General features: G+C 39.0%; 1 protein-coding gene and 1 long non-coding RNA gene across 2 annotated transcripts in view; one reads left to right on the top strand and one right to left on the bottom strand.

Moving 5' to 3' along the window:
- The window catches only part of DYNC1LI1 (dynein cytoplasmic 1 light intermediate chain 1), a 38,280-nt gene extending 30,440 nt beyond the window's left edge, over nt 1-7,840 (bottom strand). The window contains exons 1-2 of the mRNA XM_090284437.1: nt 7,608-7,840; nt 7,349-7,422 (exon numbers count right to left, since the gene is read on the bottom strand). Coding sequence (XP_090140563.1) covers nt 7,349-7,422; nt 7,608-7,753 — 220 coding nt within the window. The 5' untranslated portion in view covers nt 7,754-7,840. The remainder of the gene's footprint in view (nt 1-7,348; nt 7,423-7,607) is intronic.
- Nucleotides 7,602-15,803, top strand: part of LOC150005227 (uncharacterized) — a 392,161-nt gene continuing 383,959 nt past the window's right edge. The window contains exon 1 of the long non-coding RNA XR_016512428.1: nt 7,602-8,423. This is a non-coding gene — a long non-coding RNA (uncharacterized LOC150005227). The remainder of the gene's footprint in view (nt 8,424-15,803) is intronic.

The raw sequence follows: 15,803 nt of genomic DNA on the forward strand, positions 1-15,803 counted from the left end.
AACAGTCTAGGAGCCAAACCCTGTTCCAGTGGATGGACCAAAGGAGGAAAGATTTGTTAATCAGATTACAGTGGAATTCTCCACAGTAAATAAAACTGTATTCCAAATTATTCTTCTGAACCTTGTCCAAATAAGTCACTCTCTGTGAGTCAGGTATAAGATCCAAGACCTTAACTTCAGTTTTACCACAGAACAGTAACAGCCATCAATTGTCACTTCTTCCTAGCTCAAATTTGAAAAGCAAATTGACTACAAAAGGTAATCTCCTTAAAGTAACCAACACAGAGCAGGAGTAAAGGTGTGCTCATAATACTGCTTTATCTCCCCAAAAGATTTTTAATTCAACAACAGGATGTAATGTCGATGAACTTTAAAATGATAATCTGATTAACAGTTTAAAAATGAGAAGATTCAGAAGACACAATTTCTAACTACAACACTGTCACCATTATTTGAGTGAACATGGAAAAGTAAGGTATTTCTATTTGTTCCCCATCTTCTAAATAGAGGTGGTAAAACCAGACAATCTCTATGGTGATGGGTTTAAAGTTCTATGACTATTATCACTCATTACTTCTTGATCAGTGATACACTAGAAATAAAATTCCTTTATAAGAAGTCAACAGGTTTTAAAAAGAAGACATAAAAACATTAATCATGTGAAGATGAGCAAAGCAAAATACTTCAGTACGCAATACATTAATAGCTATCTTGAACACTTCAATGTATGCCATTTGTTTAAAGTGTTTTACAAACGTCTCCTATAATCCTCACGATAATCCTAAAAAGTAAACATAATAGTCTGAAAGATTAAGCAATTTGCTAAAAGAAAGGTCATGATCTGAATCCAGCAATGCTCCTAAACACCACAGATATTGCCATTATTTCTGGAGCAGCTTCTAGTCTTGACTAGCTAAAGATAAACAGGCATGACAAAAGGTAAAATTAAGCAGCACAGTATTCCCTCACTTATTGCAGGTATTATGTTCTAGCCCGCCCTCACCCCCCGCGAAGTAGGAACCTTACATTTATTCTACACTCTTAAACCTACGTAACTTTAATATACGTATACAGTTCCGCAAAATCCCACAATATAGTGAAAAATCCGCGATAAATAATTAAATATAATATTTTTAAAAACCCCGCGGTACAGTAAGGCCGCGATATAGAGAGGGACAACTGTACTCTGCCTCTCTTTTCTCCCAGTTTCCTCGCCTGTTGTCCTGGAGGCTAAAGGACTGTACTCTCCTTGCTTTGCACATGTTTGTGTGCCTGAGGCCTGCATCTATGCAGAGCTTTGATTCACATTTCCACACCTCTCCTGGATCCATTATGATTCATAGCATCATGATAATCAAAACAGAGAGAATTCTAACCTGCCATATTCCTTTTTGTCCAACTGAGATATCAACATTGTAAAGCCAACACACTTGATTTGGCCTTGCACAGTGTAAAATAAAACATTTTATCTGAAAGCTCTGGTGACTAGAGCCATGAGGGGTCTTTTCTGCAACTACTTTTGAGCTCAGACCTTCTGCATGGCCTCCCATAGGTTATCTGGATGACTCAGGCAAGGTGGGGGCTTTGGTCTGCTTCCCATCTCACAAAGAGCACCCCTCCTTGCCTCAGCTGGCAAGGTGGGGAGAGGCTGTTGTTGCTCCTGGTGGTCGCAGATAAACATTTAAGGAGTGCCTATACATATGAAAGTTAAGACAAACCCAACTCTGAATTGTAGCTCAGCTGTGTAACCTGTGGTTCAAAATTCTCTTCTATAAGATAGTAAGCATGCCACATAATAAAACACCTACCAGAACACCCAAGTAATAGGCATAATACATGTTCACATCCCATTGGTTGGCCAAAACCCTACCTTTGAATATCATCATTCAGCAATCCATATTACATTAAAAAAATAAGAACTTGTCCTTTATCATTTCCCTCTCACACACTGACTAGACATGAACTGAAAACCCTTGAGTTTAATTCAATAAATATTTACGAAGACCAATAAACGCTAATCCCAGTGGTTATTAACAGTTCCTACGCTCCAGAAGGTCAAAGTCACACTAAAGCAATAATTCTTAATCTACAGAGATTGTATATATTCTACATTAAATTATCTTTAAATTAAGATGGCAATTTTTAACCTACCTACCAGACAGGCAAAGATTAAAGTGAATATCCTCAGTTTTGGCAATGGTGCTAGGCAAACAAGTAAGTACTCTTACATACTGATGGAGGGAATGTAAACGGTACAGCCTCCCTGAAGACTGTTTGGTAATATCTAGAAAGGCTTTAAAGATGCATACTTTTGACCTAGCAATTCAATGTATAATAACCTACCAATCAATTATTATCACAGTATAGCTATTGGTGTTAGTCACTGAAAGGGAGAAATCCATATCTACTGCCATAAAAAGAAATCCCTCTGAGACATAAAGTAAAAAAAAAAAAAAAAAAAGATTTCAAAACAGTATATAAGGTATGAGCCTATTTTGTTTAAAAAACAAATATACGCATAAAAAAAAATGAACACTGATTATCTCTAAGTGGTGGGATCATACATTTTCATTTCTTTGTCATTTTTTTCTCTTAACAAGAGGATGTAATGAGTCTCAATTTTGAGATGAAGATGTTTTAGACATAATTTCTTTTAGTTCTTTTAATCCCATGAAGTATGAAATAGTCTCACTTAGCAGGTGAGACTATTAGACAACCCCTCAGCTTCAAATGAGAGGAAGGGCTGGCTCCCAGACCTGGTAACTTTAGGAAAGGACTCCACCACACCTGAGCTGCCATGGTCCTTTTCACCAGGTTTTAACTACTGCATCACGTACCTTTGTCCACAGCCCACAGTGTTTTCTCCTCCTTAGCAAAATTTTACTCAGATACAACCTTTTCAATTAAATCTTATGTGACCTTTTTACCAATTATTTCATACTGACATATTTGATTTTTACTACTTTGAGTCTTTTCCCAGAGGAGTTTATAAGCTGGAGGGCAGGGACTGAGTCTTAGACCTGTTTTCCCCATATGACTCAGCAAAGTATTTTATGCAGAGCATATTCCGATAAAAGTTTGATGAAAAAATGAATAAAGAGGTAACCTGTAAGGTCTTTCTAACAGCCACTGCCCTGATTTTACCAATAAAATAAGGCCCAAAAAGGTTAGTTCATGGTCACTCGCTTATTAATAACAGCATCCCATGCTGAACTTGGGTCCTTTCTTTTTTCTAATTCAAGGCTCTTCTCAGTTTTGCATTTTCAAAGTGCTTTTGCTGACATTCTCTCATGTGGAATTCACACCAGCTGAATGACCACACTACATTGATGGTCTTTAATCCCCATTTCTCACAAGATTTACAGTTTCAGACTGAACAATCTCATTTCTTTTAGTCAGCCCTCACATAGAAAACCATCCACTTCCTCAACAAGCTACTTCTCTGAACAGATCTCTAGTTCCACTGTAAATATCTTGAGGTCTCCTACTTGCAGTAGTTCAAGCATAATAGAAGCTAGTTTCATTCCTGAATAAGAAAGAAGACTGTTTCAAACACACTTCCTGATGATGCTCAGCACTATGTGGGATTTTTTTGGCTGCACACTATCCTGGACTAGTACCTTCAGGGAAAAATAGAGGGGCTCTAGATTTCTCCCCTGGTGGAATCAAACAGCCCACATCTACAAGAAAAGACTTTATTAATGTAAATCCAATTATGTCTTTAAAACATTTCTTTAAAAAATTTAGTAACTCAAAAGATTTAGAATTCTTTAAAAAATTAAGATCGTCAGACCAGTCACGCTTTAGAGATCACTAAATCCAAATATCTTAATTTACAGATATGAAAGGTAAGATTTACGTGATTTACAAAAGGACCAACTAGTTTTCATAACTCGCATTGGCCTCAAATTAGATATTATACTGATGTCTTATCCATAAGCCAGGCACTATACTGAGGCCCAAGTCTCCATAAGTATCTTAGCGGACAATGAATTCAATCAATTTAAATCAATGGATTTTTTTTTGCAATGAAACTGATACATCAGAAGACTCATATAAAATTCCTTAATAACTGCTAAATATCCTCTCATGTTTCCTACAAAGAAAGCTCTTTTCCTCTGCGGAGACAGCCCACTATATAGGTTAAGAACACTGACTCTGGGTCCAGTCGCACAATTTAGAATTCTTACGTTGCCTCTTTCTGGCTGTGTAACCCTACCATGATTAACTTAACAGTTCTGTGTCCATTTCCTGATGATACAGGAATAATCAGAGTATGTGAACAATCTTACTTGGCTAGCACATGTACCTGTTCTATGAATATTAGCTGTTCTTGTTATTATTATTTTCCTTAGGAAGTCTTCTTATCAAAATATAGGGAAGTAACCAAGGTATGAAGAAAATGCCCTTAAAAGCAGCTATTAAAATATAATTACAATCTTTGTAGTAAAAATTAACATAAAGGGTAAAGACAAAAAAAATTTCCTAAAAGGACAAATTTTTATGAGTTAAATCCTACTTAAAATACATGCACACACACACAAAAAAACATGCAGAAGTTTTGCCTCTAATGTTAAAAATAAACTTGACTGAAGTTCATTCTCAATGGTTAATTAAACACTAATGTCACAGTGTTTTGGGGTTTCACTAGGGATCAGGCTTAGGTAGTTAAATGACTGCTTAAACACAAATGCCATGGCCAGAGTGGTGTCCCTTAATAAGCTATATCCTGGAATTCCAATAAATATTTGGATTTCAATTGTACTCAAAAATAGCCTTTTAAAAAGTTATGCAGTAGGAAGAGTACATAGCACTCTCCCTTGCAGGGACTTCTATAAAGTTGGAAAACTATGCCAGAGTCACAGAACACAGGATCTTTATAGATGTGACCTTGGAAAACTCACTTAAAAGGTCTCTAAAATTCATTACCTCATCCAAAAACTGGTGCTGGCAGCTACCGTTCAGATTTGAGTGGGGGAAAGGGATGGAAGTAACTAAGATTTATATGAAAATGCTAGTCCTGACCCTTTTCTCCTACAGGCAATGGGCGAGGAGGCCATCAGAAGCAAGCTAAGGTTAAACTGCAATTTGTGTCTGGGCTACATTAAGCTTTGATCATCATTCCTATGCTAAGTTGTTTCTGGAAATTAAAACCTTGTTATAGTCTCAGATTTGGTTTTTAAACATGGGCCTCCAGAAATCACCATAACCAATGAAAGGCATATTAGGGCCAACCATCCTCCTGTCTAGCAGCTTTAAACTCGAAACAAAGAAAATCACAATCCCTATTTATATATTTATTCCCTCAACCAGCATAGACTGAATTCTGCCATAATATGTGATGGTAGAATGGCTTTAAGAAATCTTTAGACATATTTTAGGAAATTAATCCTATTTATATAATCAGTATAAAAATCTGTTATTACCTCCTTCCAAAGCTGAAAAGGACTGATGAAAATCCCAGTAGTACTCAAATAAAAATTGTTAATTTCAAGCTTGTATAACTTGATACTAGATGGAGCTCTGCAAACCATTAAGGTCATAAAAAAGGAAATTTAATTTATCCTAAATATGAAGGAATAGAAGAGTTTGAGGCCTCTAAATACAGTCAGTCACAAGCACCTGATCCAGTGTCAAAAGCAGGTTTTTAAAAAGTATGGTAAAAAAAAAAGAAAAGAAGAATATAGTGCAACCTCAGTGCAAATTAGAAACATCAAGAAATGAAGAAAACTGTCACTTTTGTTTCTCTACAAACAGAACCGTCTAAGTAATACCTAATACACAGCAATAACTGTGAGGAACCTATAAAATGAAAACAAAATTCAGGAATCTTATCTTTACAATGGCAATATTTGAAAAGTCTTATTTAACTTAAAAGTAATTAAAATATAATAGACTTCAATGATGTCTCATCATCTTAAGTCCACTTAAACTTACTACTCAATAGTAACTTGTTTAGTAAATTTCACACATTTTCTGGAATTTTTTTTACTTTTGGATCCTAATCTATCCTTGCCCTGTAAATATTACTGATGTAGGCACTAATTCACTTTTTAAAAAGAGAGAGCTGATCAAATTATTTTCTAATCCAGGAAGTCAAATCCACCATAAAAAGTCTCTGTGCTGTCATTACTTGACCCTAGTTGGTAGGCATTATTACTTCTATAATATCCATTTTAAAGATGTAAAGGAACTTGCTTAGGATCACCAGGCAAGTGTGTGATAGGGCCATGACCGTACCCATGTTAATTTGCAGGAGGTACTTTCGATCACATTAAAAACAAAGGTAAACTAATTTTTCAACTAGCTCCATGTACCTTTCAAGAATGTCAAGAATCACATTCTAGCTTGGCAGCAGTTTATGAAAAATAAGTGATTTGTTTCTATCTAAACATTGCCTATTAAAAGCAGACCTTGTCTAAGATTTGGCTTATTTCCTATTTTTAGATGCACATAGCAAAAACAGTCTTGAGATATCAATACCAAAGTTTAAAATTTTCACCATCATCCTATAAGCCAAACTGCAATATCTCACATTTAAATAGGGGAGAAATATCTCATGTAAATGACTCAGGAACTAAGCCTGCCTAAATATAAACCTGTGAATTGTCGTCCCATGCTGTCGTCTACCCCACCCACCAAATAAGTAAAGAAACAAAAACACCTAACTTCCAGAGAGCAGAGGCTATACAGAACAATCAGAAGAAGTGAGACATTAGACCATTCTTCTTACTACATCCATTTAGCCCAAGAGACTGAACTAGAAAGGTGTTCTAAGGTCCTTTATAATTTCAGGATTATAAATGCCAGTTAAAAAGGCAGCTGCAGTACAAGCCCATTGTATGAAAAAAAGCTGAATCAAATAAGAACATTTATCCCGGCTACAAGGTCTCATTTCTAGCTTCTCTGTCAATTATACAAAGAGTCAGCGATTAAATATTAATGGAATGCCATTTGCACTGAAGCTCTTCAGAAAGAGCCTCCTGCTACCGATTTTTGTTATGAAAGAAAAAACGTCCTTATTTCCTAGGTAAACCCCAAGCCACTAGAATCCCTCAGATGGGCTACCGTATTCTGTCCTTGCCAGGGGAGGTTGTCAGGGCCTAACCGCATTCAGGGAAGGAAGAGCTCTGGAAAGGGCAGGTCCCAGCAGGTCCCGGGGCAGGGGACCCGGTTCCCTTCTCCCCCAGCTGTCAGCGACAAGTCTTGCGGCGAGCCGAGGAGAGGCGGGGCGGGGCCAGGGTCCGCAGTCCGCACAAAGCGAGCGGGCAAGTCGCCGGGCGCACGGGACCCTGGCTGGGTGGGGGCCGGGCGGGACGGGGCGGAGCGAGGCGGGGGGAACACTTACCCAGCAGCAGTACGTTCTTCCCCGCGGGGAGCTTGGATCGCGAGCGGGTGGAGACCTCGCTGAGGATGCAGGACCTAACAGGGAGCAAGGCGCAAGCTGAGGCCGAGAGCCGGGGCCGCAGCGCGGGAGGGATGGATACGGCCTCGGCGCGCCTGGGCGGGGGTTGAGGCCCGGAGCCAAGCTCCGGAGGGCACGGATCCCGAGGCGTCCGCAGGGCCGGGAATGCTACCAGGGACCCAGGGAGGGGTGGGATCGTTACCAAAGGTTCTGCCCGTCCTCGTCGTCGCCTGCTGCAGCGCTACCGTTGCCCGATGTTAGCTCGTTGACCAAGGAGCCGCCCGTGTAAGTCGAGGCTAATCCCGGCGGAGAAGAGCCATAGGAATTGACTCGCCCCACAGCCGCCATTTTGGTCGGGAATCACAACACTCCCGCAAAGCTGAATGAGCGAGGCGGTGGCTGCGGCGGCGGCGGCGGCGGCGGGAACCCGGATATGGAGCGTTCGGCGCACGGGAGCGGGGCGTGGTCTGTGGGGGCGGAGCCCCGGGCCCTGCAGGGAGAGATGGAGCGTGCGAGCAGGGACTGCGCGTGCGCTACCGGCTGGCAGGCGCTGAGGGGATGCGCGTGCGCATGGGGCCGGGTCGGCTGATCGGGTGCAACCTCAGCTTGGCAGAGCGCTGCGCGTGGAACCGCCTCCCGCCACCCCACCCGCAGCCGTAGGCTGTAGCAGGATGGCTTTGGGTGTGTCAGATGAACAATGCCCCCTCCCATTCTTCATTCGGGTCCACGAATCCCGCAGCCGGCGTGGAATTCCTGCACTGTCACTGCCGTTCCACCATTCAAGCTCAGTGCCGGTTCCCCGCCTCCGGGACTTCACCGGCGCCTCGATGGAACTGGGCCGTACCGCTGCCAAAAAGGCCGTTTTGGCGACATGTTCCTCGAACCTTTTGTCTCCCATCAGAAGCAGGTTGCCTCAGCTCCTAAGCAGGTGCATGACAAAAGAATGTGGGCAGGGCTTGTTTCAATGGTCAGGATTTTTGTAGAGACGCTCCGTCCGACATTCGAAAAGACCCACTAGGTGAGTCATTCATCCATCCAGGCAACAGATGTTTATTCAACACTTAAAATGATGGGCGCAGTTCGTACCGAGAATACACAGATGAAAAAGAAGTCGCCTAAAATAACTCTTAAATAACCCCCTTTCTATCAGAACTTTTACTGGTTAAACATATTTGAATGTCTGAGCCTCATTTCCAGAAAGACTTGTCGGTTTTAAGGCTGTATCCTAGTACACTTTGTAAGAGCGGTTACTTAAAATAGTCTGGCCTCTGTACGGTATCACTGTCAACTTGTATTTGAAGATCACTTGATAATATATGACTTCATCCGTGCTATTAGGCTAGTAAGAAAATTCACAGCAAAAAATGGTGCTTGCCGTACATTAACATTGCAGTTAGAAGCCTAAAAGGCTTTGGAAGCTAGCAAATCTGTCACTGGCAATGTGACCTTAGACTATTTCCTTAACCTCGCTGAGTCTCAGTTTCCTTAGCTGTAAAATGGGGATAAAAGGACCTAGAATTATGAAGATTAAGCGGGATGATTCATGTAAATGGCTTAGAACAGCGACTGCTTTTAAGTGCTTGATACATGTTTATTATCAATGACTGATGTTTTGCTTTACCTTTCAAACCATTAATATTTGACCAACCCCTGAAATTGATGGGCCTAATGAACTCCTGCAACTAAAACTCTTCATTTTTATTTTTATTATTTTTTTTGGTATGATTAGGAAAGGAACCAGAACCCTGTCTTGGGATCCCAGACTTTCTTTCCTTTTTATTTTTTTAAAGATTTTATTTATTTATTTTTAGAGAGAGGGGAAGGGAGGGAGAGAGGGAGAGAAATATCAGTGTGTGGTTGCCTCCCACCCACCCCCAACTGAGGACCCAGCCCACAACCCAGGCATGTGCCCTGACTGAAAATTGAACCCACAACCCTCTGGTTCAAAGGCCAGCACTCAATCCACTGACACCAGCCAGTGGAGGATCCCAGGCTTTCTATGGTGACTAGCAGGATGGGGACTCCCAGGGGAATCTGGGACTTTAAGTTACTGCTGTATACAGGATAACTGTATACAGCACTTGACCCCTAGAGTCAATTTACTGTACAGTTGATCACACCTTCTGGACATCCTTCTTCACATGGCTTCCAGAGCACCATGGTCTCTTGGAGTTTTCTCCGAGCCTCACTAGCTGCTCCTTCTCAGTCTTCTTCACCATTTCCTCTTTTTCCTGACCAATTAAAGGACTCCAGAGCTCAGTCTTTGTTTCTCCTCTCTTATCTACACTTACTGCCTTGGTGATCTCACCTAGTCATATTACTTTAAGTTCCATGTGTATGATAAAACTCCCAAATTTATTTATTTTTCCTTTTTATTGAATTTGTAGGGGTGACACTGGTTAACGAAATTACACAGGGTTCAGGTGCACAATTCTACAACACATCATGTGTACACTGTATTGTGTATTCCCCACCCCAAGTCAAATCTCTGTCAAAAGTCCCAAATTTATCTCTCCAGCCTAGGGCTCCATCTGGAACTCCAGATTAGTACATCCAACTGCTTATTCCACATCTCCACGTGGATGTCTTAATAGTGTGCCTCAAACTCAGCATGCTCCAACCTGAACTTCTGACCTTTCCCTGCAAAAGCACCTTTTACCCACTGCCTTTTCCACTAGGTAGCAACTCTTCGTTGGCTGAGTCTTTCTTGACTTCTCTATTTCTCTCCCACACCACATAGAATCCATTTGGAATCCCGTAGCCGCTATCTTCAAAATATACCCACAATCCAACTTCTTATCATTTCATCCAATGATGCCAACTTGGTCTGAGCTATCATCTCTTGCCTATATTACTCCAAAAGGCTCATCAACATGGCAGCTAGGGATATCTTTAAAAAATTATAAGCCAAATCATGTAACTCTACCCAAAACCTATAGTGGCTCCTCATTTTAATCAGAGTAAAAGCTGAAGTACTTACAATGACAGAGAAGGCTGTACAGATCTGGACCCATTGCCTCTCTGATCTTTTCTGCTCCACTCTCTTCCTCAATTTCTCCTATCTAGTCACATTGACCCTATTGTTCTTTAAATACATTGTGTTTCCCTTTGCTTTAGCTGTTTCCTGTGCCTTGAAAGAAGTCAGGAGATGTCCACGCTAATATCTTTCCCCAGATGGCCAGTTGGCTAACTCTCTCTACTACAGCATCGCTAAGTTCTCAGCTTCTTCATGAGGTTACCTTTACCACCCCATTTAACACTGCAACTTGATCCTTCATCCCTGGAATTCCAGATTCTTCAGATCTTCCTTGCCTTTTTGTTTTCCATAATATTTGTTGCCTTCTAATGTATTATAAAATTTACTTATTATTGCCTTCTAACATAATATAGACTTTACTTATTTATTAAAACTTAAGCTCTGCGAGGGCTTCACCAATGTGCCCCAAGCACTTTGTGCCTGGAACATAGCAGACATTGAGTAATGTTTTGTTGAAGGTATGAATGAATGAACACATTTACTCCTTGTCACTGGGATTCTAAAATTTCTGTATGATAAGGATGGTGATGATGCACGTGTTTGTGTGTGTGTTTTAAGAGAAGTGAGTACCAAAAAAAGCTTTTAACACCTGAAAGCATCTGAAAACAGGAGCTCTCATATACAATATTTTAACCATTTTTTGATATAAATCCCTCTCACATATATTACACATTCTCTTGCTACTTTAACAGGTTATATGAATGCAAATTCACTTTTAATTGGAGGCTCTGGGCTTTGTTAAGTTCATCAATAATAGTACCCTGCTGTCATAACAAGTGCTTAGGTCCTACGAGGATACATAAGGGTGTACCCCAGATGTCTTTTTCCAGGTTTATTTCTGATTCAGTAGAGCCTCAGGGCCTGGATGTGGGGAATGGAACACTAGCCGGAAGAGAGATCCTCTTCTTTCCAGCTTTCTATCTGCTGGGAGTTTCACATCTCTCTTCTCTCTCAGCTGACCATCATCCCCTGCTTACTGTCAGCTTCCTGAAGGCCACAGTTAGGTATTTCTTTATCTCAAGAAAAGTGATCATTTGGCAGGCACAGGGGCTTTGCAGGAAACTGCTTCAGGAGGGGAACCTTTGTAGGGCTGAGATGGGCGATACAGACTACCTCCTCTTTCTTTTGGGGATGCCTCCCTCTGTGTTTGAGAACTGGCACAGGACAGCCATCCCTGGAGCTGCTTCCTGTTGTACCAGCTCCCACAGCCTGCCTCCAGCAGATTTTCAGATAAGACTTCACCCACTGCCAAATGCTGGCTGTCACAGTTGATATAAATGCCAGCTGAAAAGCCAAAACCAAATGAAAGGAAGTAAGCAAGGAGATGAGTAGACCCTTCAAGTTTGACACTATGAGCAACTCAAACCATAAAATAATGTTGGAAAGAATTTCAGAGGGTAAATAGTTCTCTCCCCTACATCATATGTGAGTTTTTTTTGGTAACATTCCTGACATTTGAGACAAAACCGTAATGTTAGAATTGGCAGAGTCCTTGCTTACAACCTTTCCCAGCAGGAGATCCAGGGATACAATTAGAAGGAAAACAGACTCCCACTGTTGCTTATTTTTGCTTTCCTTTTTAGTCATATTTATCTTATTCTAAGTATCTCCTCAGATTGATTGAAATGACACTATGCTGGACACCTGAAATTAATACAAAATAATATTAAATGTCAATTGTAACTTAAATTGTTTTTTTTTAAGAATGAATGAAATGATGGGTATCTAATTGATTTTCAGTCACTAGTTCCTTTGATTACAGACCTAACCGCCTACTCCTCACCTAGAATTTTTATCAAGAAAGCCTTTACAGAACTTCATATCTTAGACCAAAAAAAGAGATGGGGAACTACCTGACATATGCAGATAGCAACAGACTTTCTTGGTGTGTGTTTTTCCCCCCTTCATAGGAAACAATAGAAAGAAAATCTCTATTTGAAGGTTCAAAATGAAATTCACCCCCTCCTTAAAAAATCAATGTCTTTGTATGCATATGTGTGTTTGTGTGCAAGCATACTTTCTAGTTATATTTTACAAAGGAAAGAAAACTTTATTTGCTTAAATATACATCATTGAGAAATAATACCCCCTCCGAATATTTTTTAAATTCCTGGATAAGGTAGTAATTAGAATTGTCTCTTTATTTCAGACTGACTTCTCACCACACTATAAATAATTCATTCCTGGAATATATGTGATGAATGAAAGGGTAACAACCTATAAATCAATTCACATTCATGGTAGCTTGAGTAGACAACCAGTGAAATGCACAGGGAAAACAAAGAGACTATCTTTTAAGCTAGAAAGATATTTATTCTTCATTGAAGTATTTTAATTATCTACTTAAACATTTTTAAATGCAGAAGAGATAGAATTTTTAGAATACTTAGTGTCACCATTGTTTTAATCTGTTTTTTACCCCTGAAAAAAAAGAAAAATTTTGCTGATTAATATATTGTTAGCTGGTTATTTATTGCATATATTTTTGGAGACTCTCATTTCCTTGTAATCAGATACTCTGAAGTTCAAGTCCATTACCTTTTTAAAAAAGAATTGTGATTTTAATGCAGCCTACTTCTTAGATTTTCGGTGTTACACTCTGCCGCCCTTCTTAATCCTAAAGGAAAAGATAGCCTCATAATTGATTTTATGGATTGAGATATGCCAACACTCGGTCATCAAAATCATTCATTTTTCTGCATTGGCAGCCCTATGTGAGGTAAAATGGAAAAAATAAGAAATTCCCTCATTTTTAGAAATATGCTGTCTTTTGTAGCTGCAGGTGATTTCATATTTATAATAATTTAGTCTACTTTTAGTCTAGAATGCATTGTGGTTTCTTATTGCTTTTACTAAAAGTAAGCCTGTAATTATAAACTACTATATTCTGCACCAACAAAAACATTACATATGTATTTATTTTCCCACATAGGAAAAAATACGAAAGAGCTGCCCAGTGGGAAATTTTTTATAAGCAAAACAATTCTGTTCTTTTACACCATATAAAATAAAAAAGTTGTTTATTTGAAGGTGTTTAAGTAGATTCTAATGGTCTTAAACTTTTTACTACTAGGAAACATAAAGTTTGAGTTGTCCTGTAATGTAGAAGTAAAATCAAGAAGCAGAACATCCTTTCTGATCCTTCCTCAGTAAATCCCAGGATTGTTTTGAGAAGTCAAGTTCATGTTATATTTCAGTTCACCCTCTGGTAAATGAGGAAGAGCCAGAAAACCTACTAGAATTTTCATCTTGATGTATATTTATTTGGGCACACTGGCCCTGGTCTAAGAAGCATATTGGCGATATGATCTCATGGTTTTAAAATGTGTTTTAAATAGCAGCAGTATTATATTGAGCCTGACATTTGAGACTCTGTCCACACTATCAAACCTAAATATTAGATTAAACAATGTTAATGATTGAACAAGTGATATAGCCAGCTAATTTGCATCATTTAGATGAAATAAAATGTCTGTATTCAATGTTTGGAGTGAGATACTTGAGATAATGGGGCCAGGCGCCAGAATCATACCAATTGAGTTCGAATCGAGACTCTGCCAGTTACTAACTTTGTGACCTTGGAATTATTTAAATTCTGGAGCCTGAGTATCTTCAATTCTACTAGAGTTGTGAAGAGTAAACAAACAAGTGGTGGGACCTAAGACAAAGGGGATAGCATTCTTGCAAGTACTGGTAACTGAGAAAAGAAGTTAGCTCTTATATTCCTATAACTATTTTTGCCTTTTTTTAGTGTGTAAAACTTCAAACACATATTACAATGGAGGGATGGTATAATAAACCCCACATTCCCATCACTTAGCTTCAGTTAACAGCACATGGCCAATCTTATTTTAGTTTGATTCCCACCCTCTCCCTCCACCCCCAAATTATCTTAAAGTCAACTCCAAGACATGGTATCATTTCATCGGTAAATATTTCAATGCATATCTTTAAAAAATAAGGGCCCTTCCTTTAAAAACATAACCATAACACCATTTTACTAGTCATTTCAAACGAATGTGCAACTATTTATAATAAATATTTATATTACCATCAATTTTTACTATAGGTAATGAGATATACTTGTAACATAGAATTCGAAATAGCCCAACACTTAAGAGCAAAATAGATATACTTGTTCCCTAAACATTGCTGTTATCCAAGAAAGCAGAACAATTCAGCTTATCTGCAGAACTCACGTTCTCCCCATCTCTCCTCTCACTGCTTCTGCTGGTTCCTAATTGGTCTGCCAAGTCTAGGTGTTAATTTCCTTTCCACATTGTCCTCTGTATTCTGAGCATTCCCTGCTTAATTCTTTCTAACTGACAGAAGAAGACTCTTTTAACTTTTGCCAGGAGCAGGGCACTCCTGGCAAGCTGATCAGAGTTCTAAACTCTCACAAAGATCCTAGAGTTCTAGGATCTCATAAAACATTAGAGCTGCAAGGAACTTCTTCGTTGAGCCACTAGATATGAAAACGGAGGGGCAGCAGTGTTAACTGACTTGCCCTGTCTCATGATTACCTAAAAAGCTCTCAAAATAAGGACCAAGTATTGCACATCTAGTCTGACTTTTCTGTCATTAAATTTCAATCAAGGAGTTTTGTCCCTTGTTTTGCTTTTGGTTAGTCTCTCTAACTGCCTGCTAAGGGCTAACGTTTTTTTTTTTTTTTGTCTTGCATGTTTTGAAATAGACATGTTTAGGGGAAAGAAGTTATTAAAGAATGTGAAAGGCTTTTCAATGTTATCTCATTGAAATTCTTTTTAAACCCATATCAAATTTCTATTTCCATTTCTAATTATAAAATAAATATGTAGGTACACAAATATACATCTACTGATATATTAATATACTTTAATAATATAAATACTATGTAAAAATAATATAATATTACCATGGAAAGTCTTTCCTTCTTAGGAATTTATAAAGAAAGCCCACTATACTGTCATGCTTTTCCAATCCTTTCTTCTTTAGAGATGGTCTTTATTTTAAGAATAGGTGAGTTTTAGTCCTGAGTGGTGTCACTTGGTGGATTGAGTGCTGGCCTGGTTGCAGGTTCTGTTCTTGGTTGGGACACATGCTTGGATCTTAGGTCAGATTCTGAGGTGGGGGCGTGTGAGAGGCAACCAATCAATGTTTCTTTTACATCTCACATATCAAGGTTTCTCTCCCTCTTTTTCTCCTGCCCCTCTCTCTAAAAATAAATAAATAAAATCTTTTAAAAAATAGGTGAATTTTATTCTTTGCAGACATATGTTGATACATTCCATTGTTTTTGTTATGTTTTAAATGTTTACCTGAATTATGAATTATGTGTACATTTTGCAAATTGCCATTTTTACTCAATATTTTCAAGATTGA

Source organism: Furipterus horrens, unplaced genomic scaffold, assembly GCF_987537825.1.
Source record: "Furipterus horrens unplaced genomic scaffold, mFurHor1.1.pri manual_scaffold_7, whole genome shotgun sequence".
NCBI lineage: Eukaryota > Metazoa > Chordata > Mammalia > Chiroptera > Furipteridae > Furipterus > Furipterus horrens.